The sequence below is a fragment of the Microtus pennsylvanicus genome, chromosome 6 (genome assembly GCF_037038515.1).
Source record: "Microtus pennsylvanicus isolate mMicPen1 chromosome 6, mMicPen1.hap1, whole genome shotgun sequence".
Lineage (NCBI taxonomy): Eukaryota > Metazoa > Chordata > Mammalia > Rodentia > Cricetidae > Microtus > Microtus pennsylvanicus.
In genome coordinates this window covers 87,839,194-87,856,319 of record NC_134584.1, presented here as the reverse complement: position 1 = coordinate 87,856,319, position 17,126 = coordinate 87,839,194, and the positions used below count along the sequence as shown (strand labels likewise).

At 50.4% G+C, this 17,126-nt stretch overlaps 1 protein-coding gene across 3 annotated transcripts in view; it reads right to left on the bottom strand.

Annotated features, from left to right (window-relative positions):
* Nucleotides 1-1,098: 1,098 nt before the first annotated feature.
* Gpt2 (glutamic--pyruvic transaminase 2) overlaps nt 1,099-17,126 on the bottom strand; it is a 31,719-nt gene continuing 15,691 nt past the window's right edge. For all 3 annotated transcript variants that reach the window (XM_075976775.1, XM_075976777.1, XM_075976776.1), the window contains exons 5-12: nt 16,313-16,443; nt 13,976-14,219; nt 9,855-9,934; nt 7,672-7,808; nt 6,359-6,533; nt 4,235-4,390; nt 3,627-3,739; nt 1,099-1,355 (exon numbers count right to left, since the gene is read on the bottom strand). In XM_075976775.1, coding sequence (XP_075832890.1) covers nt 1,265-1,355; nt 3,627-3,739; nt 4,235-4,390; nt 6,359-6,533; nt 7,672-7,808; nt 9,855-9,934; nt 13,976-14,219; nt 16,313-16,443 — 1,127 coding nt within the window. In that variant the 3' untranslated portion in view covers nt 1,099-1,264. The remainder of the gene's footprint in view (nt 1,356-3,626; nt 3,740-4,234; nt 4,391-6,358; nt 6,534-7,671; nt 7,809-9,854; nt 9,935-13,975; nt 14,220-16,312; nt 16,444-17,126) is intronic.

Below are 17,126 nucleotides of genomic sequence, written 5' to 3'. Positions count from 1 at the left end.
GACCGGCCAAGGGATGTTGGGGAGGAAAACCCGGCCTGCTGCTCCCTGTAGCACCTGTCTCCTTGGCATGCACCTGGCTCCACCCAGGTGCGGTATTTAAGGACTATGCCTGCTTGGTGGCGGCTACTGTGACACGGAGGGATGGCTGATGACGTGGGACCCTGTCCACAGACGGGGAGGGAGGCAGGAAACTGCTGTAGGAGAAGTTTGCTGACTCAGACTGCACACCCCTTCCTGGCAGCTGGTGTAGCGGGCACCGTCATCGATTACAGTCACAAAAATGAGCCAAATTTAGTTTGAAACAGTTAGAAGACCTGCAGGGGCTGCACTTCAGATTTTTAAAAAGATCCACCTGCTCCTAATGTAGGGCTCTTCTCAGCCTTTGCTTATCTCTACTGCCACCAGCAGAGGGCAATCGGTACAAAGGCTCAGACAAGCCCTTGGGAGAAAACTGTCCCTAGGTAACCAAGTGGGATGGATCCTCGCGTCACCAAGATATTTCAGGGCTCTCCCTGGTGTCCCTGCAGCCCGGGAGACCTTTTATACCAAGGTCTCAGCAAAAGCATGGCAGAGCTCAGGGTGCTGAGTCATCCCGCACCTGCTGCGCGGCTCAGAAGACCCAGCTCAACTTGCAGCCTTTTTTCCCCCCACTTCCCCTCAGGACCTCTGACCAAGGTCATGGCCCCTGCCAATGCTGTGTTCAGTACCATCTAGCCTGGAATCTGATGTGACCCCGTGCCTCTACTGACTTCAGTATTCTGGTCTGTGAGGAGCTGTCTATATCCAGACCAGAATGACAAGTTTTCTCTGGGTGCTTGCCGGACTTGCAGGTTTACTGTTCAAAACGTACGTCTCCACGCTGCTAAGGGATCTCACTGTTGATTTCTGGGCTTCCGGTCCTCACCATGTAAAGTCACACATTCCCAACACCTGCTTGTTTCTGTAGGTAAGAACGCTCTCATTTCAATGTACCCTGGCTGTTCAAAACCCAAAGGAACTTTCCGAACACAAGAAGGATAGGTGATTCAGAGAATCCCAGCCACATCTGTCGAGCAAGGTGACTCTACTTTGGCTGCATTGAAAAAAAACAACAGGGCCTGCGAGACATTGCAAAATCACTGTTTGCTCAAGGCACAAAGAAAGTCTCCTGGGAAACATGATGATGAACCGGGCTGACGGTCTGCATGAGGTCTGTCTGAGGCAGAGTCCAAGAGGAAGGCCTGGGTGGGATCGGGACCGAGACCCTCTGGCGCCTGAGGTGTCCTCATGCGTATTTCTCCAGGAACTTGAGGTGAAAATCTTTCACCTTATGGAGCACTGTCTTCAGTTTCTCCACGGGAGGGAGAATTGTCATTCTGTCAGGAAAGAGAGCACCATCAGCCGGGCTGTTCATAGGGTGAACAACAACACTCCTTGCACTGCAGAGTGAAGAGGAGTTCAGGAGGGTGACGAGGTCGGGAGGGTGACGAGGTCGGGAGGGTGACGAGGTCAGGAGGGTGACGAGGTCGGGAGGGTGACGAGGTCAGGAGGGTGACAAGGTCGGGAGGGTGACGAGGTCGGGAGGGTGACGAGGTCGGGAGAATGACGAGGTTGGGAGATCCCTGTGTGGACACAGGGCCCCACCTTGTTTGATTCAGAGAGAGCCTCTCATTTGTGAAACTACTGTCTCCCCTAGGTCTTCTTCCCAATCTCACAAGCTGTCCAGAAGAGCCATGAAGCCCTGAGCCTCAGCAACCCTCTTGCCTCAGACTCCAGGAAGCTGGGAATAGAGACACATACCTCCACAGTGGCTTGTACACAGACATTTTCACTACGGTGAGACCTTTCTACTAAAGCAACGAACTGGATCGACTCACCAAAATGTATCTTTCGTTACTACAAAAGGCCAGCACCATTGTTTTGCTTATCGGGTTTTGTTGTCGTTAAGACTGGGTCTCTGTATGTAGCCCCAGCTGTCCTTAGAACTTGCTATGTAGACCAGACTGGCTTTGAACTCAGAGATCTACCTGCCCTGGACTCTCCCTTACCCCCTACTCCCACCTTTTCTTCCTCCTTTATAAAACAAGGTCTCATATGGGACTGGCTGTTCTGGAATTCACCTGCTGCTCAGGCTGGCCTTGAGGTTACAGTAATTCTTCTGCCTCAGCATCTTAAAGTGCATGCACCACCACATCCAGCTAGGGCACCACATTCTGACTAGTATAGAACTTTCTAGAATATGGCCCCATTTTTGTGGTGCTAGGGATTGGATTTAGGGTTTCATGGATGCTAGGCAAATGGCCAAACTATTTTCTAATCCTAGAGCATGACTCTTACTCTTTTCTTTTCCTTCTTCAGAAATTAAACATTGACTCTTTGGGTGTGCTTGTGTGTTCCAGGATCCAGCTTCTGACAGGAAGCCAGCCTCAAATCTCAGTTTTCACTTCACAGACATCTCCAGTTGCCACAGTAACCCAGCTCTCCCTCTGGCCCCGACAACAGACTTCCCGGCTCATCAACACTTTGGGTGGCACGCGGGGCATGGAACCCGGGACTCACACTCGTCGCATGATCGACCACCGAGCTACACCGCAATCTCAGCTCTACATTTCCGGTGGATCTTAAACCACAGTAGAGACCCTGACCAAAGGTAAAAGGGCCAGGTAGGCAGTGTGTCCCTCTTAGGGCACAACCCGTGTCCTCTGACTTAGCAAAGACTTGGCTCCAGATGCCAGCCACTCATGACATTTCTTTTTTTAGCATCTGCTACAAGATACACAGACACAGGAGCGGTGGAGAAATGATCGGATTCTGAACGGAGCTGGCCTTGGGGAGGAACCCTTGCCGAACAGCTCTGGGAATCCGTGCTCATGTCTGTCCAGGGCTGGACCAGGCATGGCTGTGAACAGCCTCTCAGAATGTGGAGCTACCTCTGTGTCAGCGTGGAGCCTTGGCAGCCTTTGGGGCCTAGGGTAGTGCCACGGCCATAGTGCAGCCAAGGGGGCTACAGAGCACCTGCCCTGCGCCAGGCTGTCCTGGTTGCTTTTTCTGCCAACTTGACACAAGCTAGTGTTATCTGGGAAGAACTTCACTTGAGAAAATAACTATCAGACTGGCCTGATGATTGATGTGGAAGGGCCCAGCCAGGCACGAGCAGTGCCATCCCCGGGCAGACATCCTGGATTATATAAGAAAGCAGGATGAACGAACCGTAGAAAGCAAGCCAGTGAGCAGGGCTCCTCTGTGGTCATGGTTTCAGATCCTGCCTCCAGGGACCAGCACTGGCTCCCCCTGACTGTGGACTGTAACCTGTACACCAAATAAACACCTTCCTCCCCGAGTTGCTTTTCATCATGGGGCTGACAATAGTAACTGAAACCCAACTAACGCACAGGCTTTGCCCCGCGCACCCAGAAGCACGGAGTGTGACAGAGACAGGAGGCGGCGGAGAGAACAGCCCAGGAACACTCAGGAGACGGCTGTGCAGTGTACCCATTTTCCTTCTCTCTGACAGGGTCTCAGCTTGCCATGGTGGGATTGCTCAAGGAGAACAGAGGCTCAGACCCCTCAGTCTCTAAGGCAGGAACCCAAGTTGCCCTGGACAAGCCAGGGACCAACACCGCCCGCCTCCACAGAAGATATTTTACCTGAAGTGGTAGGTGCCTTCTCGCTGCCCAAAGCCACTGCCAGGCACGACACAGATGCCGGTCTCCTCCAGGAGCTTCATGCAGTAAAACATGTCTGGGGCCATCTTATGGGCCTGCGGGAGGAGGACAGAACTTGAGCTTCATGTCTGGCTCTACACTAGACCCGCACACATTAAAACCAAAACCAGAGCCAGAGCTGGTTTTGGTTCACACCTATAATCCCAGCACTTGAGAGTCTTCAACAAGAATGACTTGAATTCAGCGCCAAAGTGAGCTACATAGTGCAGCCCCACCTGGGCAATCAAGACCCCATGAGGTGGCGATCAAAGCCAGATAGAACCAGAATGCGGAATGCCAGGCCCCCTTTTCTGTGCCTGAGCCCTTCCTTCCCCCGGTCCTGCCTGCAAAATAAAGCAGGATATCAGGTCACGGTCAAGAAGATGGTTCTGGGGCCCAGACATTCGAGGACACACGGTAAACTGCATCTGTCCAAGAGGCCCACAGAGTTCAGAACCCCTAAGGCCAGCAGCGCTGCTCACCAAAGCAAACGCCAACCATGACCCAGACAGCTCAAGCGAAGCCAGGAAGACAGCCGACCCTCCACTGACCTGAGCCGCCTCCACAGCCTTGGCAGGAATGAGGATCCGGGGAAAAGCATACATAGCTCCTTGCAAGGGGTTGCACTGAATCCCTGGGACTTGGTTAAACAGATCTTCTGTCAGCTTCGCTTTCTCGGCCAGATTACCAAGAACGAATTCTTTTTCCTGATGATGGACAGAAAGCACAAGTATCAATAACCCTAGGTAAGGCTATGGAAGGCTGTACTTTCAACACATAGGTAATAGAACACATTGACAGAAATGAGCTGTGTATGCATAGCACAGTAAATAGGGCAAGGGGAAGGGGTGGATAGGAACAGACAGGGCTTTCTGCAGGGATTTTTTTCTTTCTTTTCTTTTCTTTTCTTTCTTTTTTTTATTTTTTTTATTTTTCAAGACAAGGTTTCTCTGTAACTTTGGAGCCTATCCTAGAACTAGCTCCTGTAGACCAGGCTGGCCTCGAACTCACAGAGATCACCTGCCTCTGCTTCCTGAGTGCTGAGATTAAAGGTGTGCGTACCATTGCCCGGCTGGGATTTTTTTTTCCTTTTTTCTTTCTTTCTTTCTTTCCTTTTTTTCTTTCTTTCTTTCTTTTTTCTTAAAAGATTTATTTATTTATTATGTATAGTTGTCTGCATGTACACCTGCAGGTCAGAAGAGGGTGCCAGATCTCATTACAGATGGTTCTGGTTTCTGGGTATTGAACTCAGGACCTCTGAAAGAGCAGCCAGCGCTCTTAACTGTTGAGTCATCTCTCCAGTTCCCAGGCATTTTTTTTTTCATTCATCAATCTAAATGGACCTGACTCTGGAAGGAATATCCTAGAAACACATCTGTGAGAGTCACGGGTCCTCCTGGAGACCAGCCCAGTCCCATCATGTCATCCGGGACTACCCCTTTGCAGTCTCTGTCAGTGTGGTATACGCGGACACAGACCCAGAGAGAAGAGAGTCAGCAGAGCTGGAAAAGCGTCCACAGCCGGAATAGAATCAATCGGACATTCGGCAAGTACTACCGTGCCAAAGGTAGGTCCTGAAGATGAGTGGATAAAACAAAAGGGGGCACAGCCATGCAACGACATACGACCCAGTCCTCAATCCCAAAGAGACTTCTGCTCTTCTGACACACTGCACCAAGTGGAATAAGCCAGGCACAGAGGAGCAAACATTGTATAATTCCACCTCTGCATATACATGTTAGGGGGACTCATGGAGACCTAGTAGAACGATGGCTTCCAGGAAGCTATGCATTTACTGGATCTGAAATGTCAGCTGGGGATGATGGAAGAGTTCTTGAGATGGAAGGGAGAGATGGCTGCACACAATCTGAATGTCTTTCCATAATGAAGCTAACTGTTTGTTTAGACGGGGTATCACTGTGGCTCTGAATGACCTGGAACTCACTATGTAGACCAGGCTGGCCTCAAACTCACAGAGGCCCTTCTGCTTCTGTTTCCTGAGTGCTGGGATTAAAGGCATTCACTACAGTAGTCTAGAACCATGTATTTTAAAAGAGCAAAGGTTTAGTTATTTGTATTTTACTATAAGAAAGAGAAAAGGTGAAGGGGGAAAGGGTGTGTGGTAGTGTATGCCTGGAATCCTAGCCTTTAAGAGGTTGAAGCAGTAGGCTCGTGAACTCAAAAACAGGGCTATTAAACCCTCCAGTGTGTGTGTGCGTGTGAAAGAGAGAGAGAGAGAGAGAGAGAGAGAGAGAGAGAGAGAGAGAGAGAGAGAGAGAGAGAGATGAATTTATACCGTCTGGGAACTGACTTTTAGACTGTACAATCTAAAATGGTTTTATTGTTGCTTTTTAAACCGATACTCTGTGCCTATCTACTTCCCCTTCTTTTCAGGTTAGTAACAAAAATGTCTGCCAGACACGGGGCTCTCCTGGGATCCTCCTCACTTACAATGCACACAGGCGAGAAAGAAGAGAACATTCTTCCCACTTCTAAACACACTCCGTTGCACTTCTGGACTTAACTCATGAGAGTGGTTCAGCCACCACGAGACATCATGGTGACCCCTGAAGGATGGACACGGACGGACACCCACAGACACACCATCAAATGTGGCTGGTCAGGAACCGTGACCCTGACTACAGCAGTGACGCAGCTGGGTCACGCGGACTCACCCTGATGAACTGTTCAAAGGACTCCTCGCCTGGGACAGGGGGGTTCACGACGATGTCCATGGCGGCTTGTCCAGACACCGGCGGGCAGAGGCGAACCGACAGTAGCTTTACCAGCTGCCCTTTGATCTCAGGGTGCAAATTAATCACCTCCATGTAGCCCCCTCGGTAGCCGCACCTGCAGAATCGGCGAGAGGGAGCACCAGTTACAGGAAGGCAGATTCTGTACCGCCACACCCTGAGTACCAGGCAGGCAGCTGTGGCTGAGCTCTTGCCAGGGGTAGGGAAACAGGTATTGGGATGAGGACACTTTCCTACAGAGAGAAGCTAGTGCTCGCCTTCCTTTCTTCCCTTCCTGTTTCCGGGGAGCCAGAGACAGAGACTACAGACAGCCCTCACCCTAAAGATGGAGACCACGTATTGAGGAAGCAGACTCGCAAGCCACGGTCCTCGAATGACCCCGAGGAGCACAGCCTTGTTTTCCTGGATTCTTTGAAGCATTATGTCAAAAATAGATAGATTTTCACCCTTTTGGAGCCTCTATATTTTAGGGCCATTTTGTTATAGCTGCTTAGCCTGAAACCTAATCCACATACTAGTCTACATCAAATTAAGTCAAGAACAATCTAAGGAGACGGTTCCCTTGACCTAGGCAAAATATTCCTTCGGACTTCATATGCCATTCCCTCTGCCCAGGACGTTCTTCCTCCAAATGTCTCCCTTCCTGCAACTCCAGTCCCAGCTTCCGGCATGTCTACCTCCTCTGGGACCTCAGCTCTCCACCTGCCACGTGACCTTCCTCTTTGCTCTTCACTCCTCAATAACATATTGGCCATGTATGTTACATGTATGTTACAGTGCTACATGTATGTTACAGTGCTACAAACTCGGGGTGCTCGGTGAATCCTAGTCAAATAAATAAAGATGGACCCCAGACTGGTCCTTCAGCCTTACGATCCTACGCTAAGGCAGCCTTGGACGTGGAGCTTGGTACCTGTCCACCCAGCTCCTCTCTTCATGGGCCCTCAGACTTCAGTCAGGGTCAGAGCAGAAGATCCCAGGCTCAGAGCTGCTATGGGAAACTGTATTCATTTCTGTCCCTTACCCAGAGCCTGGTCTGAGCACGGCTGCAGGTCACTTGAGCCCCTGCTCTTACACCACTAGATCTGCCAGGGGGGTGCGGCCTGTCTCCTGACTCTCAGAGCTGCAGCCAAGGATAGGGGCTGCTTTCCAACCCGTGGGCCAGGCAGAAAGGAGGGAGCGGTGCAGGGATAACAGGCCCGCCAGCGGCGGCAGAGGAGGGGAGGCCGACATACTCGCCCATGTAGCCCTTGGAGGTGGAGTAGAAGGACGCGAGCTCCACGTTGCTGGAGTACTCGTGCCCCATCTGGTAAAGCACTTTCTTAAAGGAGTGGAAGCGGCAGTCGGGAGAGTACACGTTGTCCTGATAGACCTGCAGCAGGAACATGACAGGGCAGTGAGGTCTCCTGGAAGGCCTGGACAAACGCAGGCTGTGGCTGAGAGCAGCCAAGGGTCCACACCCAAGAGGGGTGCACAGGCACCGCGTGAACCTGTCGGTCAGAGGTAGGTCACAAAGTCCAGCCTTGAACAAACCAACCAGCCCAGCTTCCAAGGCTAATTCCACAGATAAGCCAGAATGTACCTGAAGGAACCTTCCAGACCAAGCAAGGGAAAAGCCTTAGGCTGGATGCTTCCCTGACATTCCTTACGCTTCCCATACCCAATCTCCAGCCTGCCTGTTTGACACATCGGGTCAGTGATGGCACCGGGTACTGCCAGCCTCCCACACAGATTCTTCTTCTAAAGCACTGTTCACTTGTCTAGTGACGCAGCCATCCCCTGTCCTCCGCTCTCTGTTGTAGGGGTTACACTCCGTCAGGTGTGCTTTGTGCCACTTACCAGGCTTGGGACCATTTGTCTTCGCCTCTGCTCTTTCTGCCAGAGCAGGGCCCACGCGCTTCGTTCTCCCGTGTCTAGATCTGGCACTCAAGGCCTACAAGTACCACCCTGCCGGTTCCATAGCCAGGGAAACTGGCTTTCGGGACCAGTGGGAAAATCAGGCAAGCTTCCACCTCAACGGCGGAGGACCTACCCTCCTCCCAGACCAGTGGGGTGGTTAGTACATTGTCCTAATCCCGAGGTCTCTCTGTTGCCTTTTTTTTTTCCTTTTAGAAATTAAGGCTTTTAGATCCGTGGTTAATTATGACTACTTAAATGTGGTAATACTGCAGGGTGCTCATGGAGGAGAGAAAATAGTAGCTCGAAACTACGGCTAACCAGAAAACATGAACCAACAAAGATAAACTGACAACGAACACGGTGGGTCCTCGGTTTCCTTCTTCCCGAGCGGACAAAGAATGGGTGAGCCTAGGAGTCACGACTGGGGTTCAAGAAATTACAGTTACAGACCCGAGGTCCTCACAGGCTCGCCAGAAGTTGGAGAGTAAATGAGACAGAAGGTGAGAACTACCAAGAGAGCTCAGAACTGTACACTGGGCCGGGCGGTGGTGGCGCACGCCTTTAATCCCAGCATTCGGGAGGCAGAGGCAGGCGGATCTCTGTGAGTTCAAGACCAACCTGGTCTACAGAGCTAGTTCCAGGACAGGCTCCTAAGCCACAGAGAAACCCTGTCTTGAAAAACCAAAAAAAAAAAAAAAAAACTGTACACTGGGAGTGGCATAGGCCATCTCTGCCGCAGGGCAGCTACAGCCGGCTCTTAGGTAGGAGCCCATGGAGTTCCCTCCGGGAAGGTCCTCCCTGGCTTTCCGGGTGGACGTTGGGGAAGAACAGGGCAGACATCCTGCACCTTGCCTAGGTCTGGCCAATCTGCATATTACAACCCCATGCAATAGTGATTGCTTTAATAATCGTAGCTCAAGTTGAATCAATCAGGCGTAAACTTACTGGAACCACAAGGATCAAAGCTAGACTGGAAAGATATGGGGCTGACACACAGAGATGAAAGAAGGATTCGGAAGACATAATTTGAGTCCAGGATCTAGCCTGTGACCTGTGACCCCATCATCATCATCATCATCATCATCATCATTATCATCATCATTCTCCAAGTTGAAAGCAACTTTAAAGCTGACAACTTTAAAGCTCTCAGCACTGGGAGACTGAAGCACCAGGGTTGCTGTGAGTTTAAAGCCAGCCTGGGCTACACAGTAAGTTCTAGGGTAGCCTGGGTTACATAGCAGAGTCTCAGTCTCCCTCTCCCCATCTCCGTATACATGGAGAACATGTGTGTGTGTGTGTGTGTGTACACTATAGCTGGAGTCCAAGTCAACAGAGAGATAATTCGTTGTCCAAATTCATAGGTTAAGAATGTACATCCTCATCTTTGCTTGCCAGAATCATTCTGCCTAGAAACTTCTCTCTGGCTATAGAATGATCAGATCTGAATCCCTCCCCTAGAAGAGCAGGCTCGCCCCCTCCCTCTCTGAGCTTGCCCCACCATCTCTGGGACTGCTCTTACCTCATCAGCCAGTAGGAAAAGCTTCTCTTCCCAGGCAAAGTGAATCACATCTTCTATGCACTTTCTGCTTTGTACCTGGCCTACAAAATCCCCAAAAAAACCAAAATGTAGGTTGTATTGCTACTGAAGTTGTCCCCAAGTAATACTCCCACCCAAATCACTTGGGTGTCCTAAGTTCCCTGGAGATCCCAGGAGACCGCCCTCCTAGTTGCTCTGCCGAGCAGTGAAACCAAGCCCCGGTCATGCCTACGGGCTCCACTCCTGCCTAGTTTAATGACACCAGGCACGGGCAAGGAAAAGTATTCCACACCTAGCTTTTTGGTTAGTCTTACGACTGGGGTGTGCACATGTGTTTGTCTTTTCTGGAGGACAGAAAGGCACGAACACGTCACAGTGAGCAGGAAAATAAAACAAAGGCGTTAACTTCATTAGCTCCCCACGACTCCTCTACTAGGCACCAGCAGCAAGCAATGCAAAACTGCATTGGTTGATATGGTAACTGAGCTGGAGTTACTGAAGAACTGTGGGTGTCTTCCCAGAAAGGCAGGTGCACACGCCCACAAGGAAGCGACAGGCTCATCCCAGCTCATCATCTACCCTCAGAGCTGGCAAGTGTTCAAAGCGGTACTTGCAGAATACCAAATGAACAAGCCAGGCTGGTGTCCCCTGCCAATGGCTACTGCAGAGAACTGGCCCCATTGGGGACCCTGAGAGAGCACACTGCGGTTCTCCTTGGCCTCCTTCAGGACGTGCCTCAACACCGGCAGGGAAGACACCTACCATGCATGTCAGAGAACGGGTGCAAACGGCAGGATGGCTAAGTCAGCGGCCTACGGGCACACCACCAGAGCAGAGGGCAAAGGGGAAGAGGGTGGAGGTGGAGCTTTCCTTGTAGTTTCTCCTCGTTTTAAGTGGGACACCAGGGATTTCCGGTGTGCTCAATCGGGCTGATTGTATGTACAGCAAATATATGCTGTGTGACACATATATGCACAAACATAAACATATATGCATGTATTATTCCTGCATGTATAGACAGCCTAAATCAGAAAAGCATGTAGACTATTACCTTTTGACTAAAAAGAAAAAAAAATGTCTATATACCTATTTATGGAATGATATGAGAATATCTATAAAAACAGAAATGTATCTTATAATGATTCAGCCAGGATTTCTACCTTCCACTACTTAAGCAATGAGCCAGTTTCTTTAGTAAGGGACTGACTTTTCTTTGGCCATCGAGTGCCAACCAAGCTTCCTAAGCAGGGAGCTCAGGACTCTGAGACTCCAGCAGAGTGCCAGGCCCTGGTTTCTATACGGAACCAGCATTACTCTCGCAGACAGGGGCTGACCTCTTTGTGGGTAGAGCCTACTGACAAACCTTCTGTGGGTCTTGTGATCTCCTAACCTCATCCTACAGGAATGCAAGCAGAGATGTGAGCATCAGAATGTGCAAACACGTGTCCACAGAATGCTAAGGGGAACACAAAGAGAAACTGAAGGACCAGAGCCTTGAAATGAACTCAGCCTGGTGGTGGAAAGGAGATTGAAGGGATGCAAAGATTCCACTGATATACATAATGCACACTTGAAGATAAAAAACTGGCTTATGTTTACCCCGGGCCCGGAATCCAGCAATCACTAGGGCACAGCCATGAAGACACTGAAGAGACAAACATGAAAAGTTATGGAGAATAATTTACGTGGTTTTATAGGGGCCATGTTATGCCCAGCTGGGGGAGACATAAGACTCAACTTTGCTTACAGGTCCAAAAAGCCGGCCCCTAAGAGCAGCACACCAGAAGACGGGCCTAAGCAATTCCCTACAAACGGACAGGAACATCTGTGATTACCTCCTCCCTCCTGCAGCATACCACAGCTGCCTTGTGAAGACCACATAGCAGGAGATAAAAGGTCCTGGCCTAGATGCACACTTCTAATCCAAGCACTGTATGCTGAAGCAGGAGAGATACAAGTTCGAGGCCAGCCCAAGAAGGACTTCTGAGTGAATAAAGATCTGTGTTATCAAAGTCCTAGTGATTTGACTGGTTCGGAGATGGGCCAGTAAGTACCCTAGGACTCTCAGTGAAATCACAGGGAAAGATGGACTCTAAGGTTTCACCTGATGAGCAAGGATGGAGTTGCTGAAGGCCCCCCAAGGACAGATTCGAAGAAGGAATCCGACTCAGAGGACAGCAGAGCTGAGATGTGAACTGAGGTACTTCCCACACGAAAGCTGATTCAGATGACCGTTTTATGACGAGACGTCAAGTTCCACCATACGGCCTTTCAGTTTTGAGCCAGGTTTCTCTCTTGAAACCCAAAGCACCCTGGCTATGTTGACATCTTTAGCTGAGCTGGTTATGGTATGTAGTTGGGAAGTTTCCTTTTCCTGCCAACCCTCCCCTAGCAGCTGACTGATTTCCAAACATTAAGGCCTCAGAGAAGACGGGCGGATGGTGCTTATTCATAAATCACTCTTCATAAGGGTTATAAAGCCGGGCGGTGGTAGCGTATTAACCCAGCACTCGGGAGGCAGAGGCAGGCGGATCTCTGCGAGTTTGAGGCCAGCCTGGTCTACAAGAGCTAGTTCCAGGACAGCCAAGACTACATAGAGAGACCCTACCTCAAACAAATGAGAAACAGAGAGAGAGAGAGAGAGAGAGAGAGAGAGAGAGAGAGAGAGAGAGAGAGAGAGAGAATGAATTACGTATAATAATACACATTCACAGAGTCCCTTTACTCACAACAGGCAAGTCTTTGGTGGAGGTATGTCCTCCCAGGCAGGGAGGTAAAAAGATTTACAGGGCAGAAAATCCTGACTCAGAAGACATGCGCGTGGCTTATGCCTGTAATCTCAGCACTCGGAGGCGGAAGAGTGGGGCTGCTGTGACTCTGAGGTCTGCCTGGATGACACAGCCAGTACAGGCCAGATAGAAATTCACTGTCTCCAAAGAAACAGACAGGAACTGACTCAAGAGCCGACTCAGCAGACAAGTGCTGCCGGACTCGCCGTTCCAAGCGCGGCCCTGGGATCAGCACAAGTGTCATCTTGGACTGGGTGGACCTGCCAGTTCTCCAGCCCTACCCCAGTCATTAAAACACGGGTGAGCGGAGTCCACCTTCTGTACTTTAGCGAGCTCAAAGTTTAGGAGCCGGTGTCCTAAAGAAGCAGGTCTCAGGATTAAGAACACTGACATCTGGGCTGACCTGGGAGGTTTTCCAAGCTCGCTTTGTGATACTGATCTACAGCCCGATTGAGAACAGAGTCCCGTGTCTTTTCCCTGAACTGCATCATGGGTAGACTAGACTCTTCATCCCTGCTACAAGGCACTGGAGCACGCACACCAGTGTTTGCACCAGATGCACCTTGGCTGCATTTAGGAATTCAAGTGGTTGTTTTCAGCTTATTGAAGCATCAGCTCACGTTTCGGAAAAGCAGATTCCACAATCAATTCTGATGTATTTTGGCCCCACTCCAACTTAGCTCAACAAAGAAAGAGAAGGGAGTTCCTGTTCTCTCATCCAAATAACCCTGGAGCCACACGAACCAGCAGCTTGGGGGTCAAAACAGGCAGGACTGGATACTTTTTTTTCTAAGAAAAACATGCAAAATTTGGGGCATTTTTTTCAACTTCTAGAAAGAGGCTTTTTTGTTTGTTTGCTTGCTTGTTTTTAATATGGCATTTTCTTCTCAAAGGAACAACCAAACTCCACACACCAGCATTCTGAAACCCAGTGAGAAAAACAAGAGGAAGTAAATGTGCTGTGCCCCGGGCTGGAGGGTGATGTTTGTGTGCAGAATCTAGAGGAGATGAGACTTTACAAATGGAGGTAGACTATGAAAAAGAGCAGGTCCTGTTGGTAACACAACCCTCAAAAACAAAAAACAAAAAAAAAGAAAAGGAAAGAACGAAAGAAAGAGAAAAAAAGCAAAAAGCTGCCTGCTTCTCATCTCCTGAGGTGGCCTGAAGCGAGCTCTATAGCTGTTAGCAAATGTAAATTGAATCAGGAAACTGGCACAGAGAGGACCTGCGTCCTTCAGTTCTTTAGTGGCCAAGCGTCCACACACCAGCCCCTCCGAGCCCCCTGAGAAAGCGGTAAGAGAGTGACGCGCAGACCTGTGGGGTTCCCGGGGTTGATAATGCAGAGAACTTTGGGGTCACAGTGGTCCTTGGCTTGTCGCACCGCCCGCCGGAGCTCGTCCACGTTCAAGGCCCAGCAGTTGTCCTCGTCTAGGTAGTAGTTCACCTGGATGGCATCCAGCTCGGAGATGACCGCGGAGTAGAGGGGGTACTGGGGGATGGGGATCATCACGCCTGTCCGAGACTTGCCGCCCCCAGAGACCAGGAGCTTCAGGATCGTCTGCAACAAAAGGTAACATCTACAGGGGCCCTGCTGTTTCTCATCCTTCCAGAGGCAACAAGCAGACAAGCCTGAGGTGGCCCAGCCCCAGCTCTCTCTCCACCAGGGGCCCTGCTGCCTGCTTCTGTTTCCTTAGCTGGAACATGAGAGCTGAAGTAGGCAGTACAAAACACATGTGTTGTGGCTGGAGAGATGGCTCAGAGGTTAAGAGCATTGTCTGCTCTTCCAAAGGTCCTGAGTTCAATTCCCACCAACCACATGGTGGCTCACAACCATCTGTAATGGGGTCTGGTGCCCTCTTCTGGCCTACAGGCACACACACAGACAGAATATTGTATACATACTAAATAAATAAATATTTTAAAAAACCCACATGTGTTAAAGCTCTTGACTTATATATGGCATGTAGTAGAGGACTGGCCACTTGACAGGTGTGGAGCAACATATGTTCAATAACAGCAGTGGCTGAGGCATGACCATGAGGCCAGCCTGGGCTACATTGTGAGATCCTGTCTCCAAAAGCCCAACCAACCAACCGAACAATCCCTTTCTAAAAAACAGTATCCCAGCTGGTCCTGCCCTAGAATTATTCTGACCTCACCCTGATAATCTCATTTAAACTCTACGTTATCAATAACCATCAGTTGCCCATAACGGCTGGACGGACTTCTAAAGAGAAGACTGTTGAAATGGCACCACCAGCGAGCAGGTTCAATTCCTTGCTGCGAGAATCCCACCAGAATGGGAAACATGACGTCTCACTCTCTCTGGGCCTACTTCCTCAGGGGTTCCAGGAGGTAGGAGATCAACTTATCTATTTGAAAGGCTTTGGGAAACAAGCACTCTACATCAAAACAAGAACCTGTGAGCTCAGGAGACAAAGGCCCCCAGGAAGTCAGAAAGGATAATAACAGCTGCTCACGTAGGAAGAATACACTAGCTAATGGCACTTAGCACAGAACCGGAGCCAGAGAGAAACACACCAAAGGTGAATGGAGGACCAAGGTGTGTGCAGCTAAGTGGCCCAGCACTCGCCTAGTATACCGAGGGCCAGGTTTGACCCTCAGCACTAAAGAGGAAACAAAACAAGCTGACAAACAAAGCCCAGGAGGCCACGAGCCCTTTCCCCAAGCCTAGAATTTCAGACTTCAGCCACGTAACCACGGATTCCAGTCCAACCACCCTTATGCCATTGTTGACTCTTCAGCCGTGTAACCACCGATTCCAGTCCACATGCCCGTGCCCTCCTGACTGCCTCCCAGTCTGAGCCAGCTCTTCTCTCTCCTCCTACGTGCTTCCTCACTTCCTGTTACTTGGCTCTTCCTGGCAAGGCCCACGTTGAACTGAATACTGAGTCGTGGGGCCTCCCTCCCTTTACTGAGGTGGCAATGGTTCCCTAGCCTTCTTAGGCTGACCTGAATCCCTAGCACGGTCTCTAGGATCCACAGAACTAGCCTTACTTGCTTCCCTGATCCTGTTTCTGGTCACTATCCTTCACTGTGTGAGCTTACCCACCTTGAGTTCATCCCCACAACACTGAGCCTCTTTCCGGACCAAGTTCTTTTCATACACCGATCTTCAGCTAAGAAAACTCTCCCTCTCCCACCTTCCCCAGTCCATTTCTGCATCTTTTAGTCTTTTTCAGTGGAGCCTCCTACAGTTCCTGCTGCGGCCACGGCAGCACTTGGTCTAACAGAAACTGAAAACTCATGAGGTGACCTTTACGTATGCGGTGTCAATGCTAGACTGTCATTAACACTGGCGTGTAGGCCAAGGCCAAGTAGTGAACCTAAGGTCTCCCCAGCACCCAGCACAACGCCCAGCAGAGGAGGACAATGGAGGCCAAGGGGCACCCTCACACCCTACAGCTAGCTCCCCACCAGTTGGGCCTGCTGGTGGATCGATCCTCTGGAAGAAAACCGAAGCTGTGCTGGTATCCAGGGTCATGAGATGTTACTGGGACAGAGATACCAGAGACCGACTCACTCTGCCCACCGAGCCTGTCTCCTGGCCAATTCGTTCAAACCCCCGGCCCTAACTTGTTCATCTCGCGAATGAACACCGGGCTAAGAATGGGCCATCTCTGTACATACAGAAATACCGTCGCTAGCTCCCGTGGTCAGGTAGATGTTGTCCGGGTCGGCAGGCACACCGTCTCTCCTGGTGATAAAGGCTGCCACATCTTCACGGATGCAGTTAACACCCTGGCTGGCGCTGTAGGACCCTGTGAAACAACAAGCGAGATAATTAGAGGTAAGATGTCTCGTGCAACGAAATGAGTGTGGCACCCGTATAATTAGCTGGGGGTAAAGATGGCTGCGGACACCAAAGTAGGGCCTCTTTCCCACGGATCCGGGCTCTGGAACTACAGCAAGCTGCTTACCTACTCATTTGGGCTCTTCCACCCAGTGTTTACTGAGCATCTATTACGCAGTAAGCCCTGGCTTCTACTATGCCGGCAGTGCCCATACAGACATGCTTTATGACACAGTACCCGTTAGATCTGGGGTTTCTATGCTTTAGTTAGGTGCTTACTCATGGGCCTACAGAACTTGAGAGAATGGGTTGATACTAGTCCTCCAAAGGAGCTCAGGGCTCTAAGCTCTGGAGACTGACCCTAGAGTATCTAGCCACCACTGGCCCCTCAGCTTAGAAGTCACTTCCCTGAGTGCTAATCCCATGTTCCAGTTTACAAACTGGCACACACCACCATTGCCAGATTGCCTCGCCACCCGGAATAACCCGGTGCTGCACCCCAAGGTCTTTACCCACACGCTCCCTCTGTCTGCCATGCACCTGCAACCTCTCTTTTGCTCATCCTCTTCTTGAGCTCGCATGCCAACCTGTCCCCTTTTGTTCTTCCTGTTTTTTTGAGGCAGGGTCTCTACACGTAGCCTAAGCTGGCCT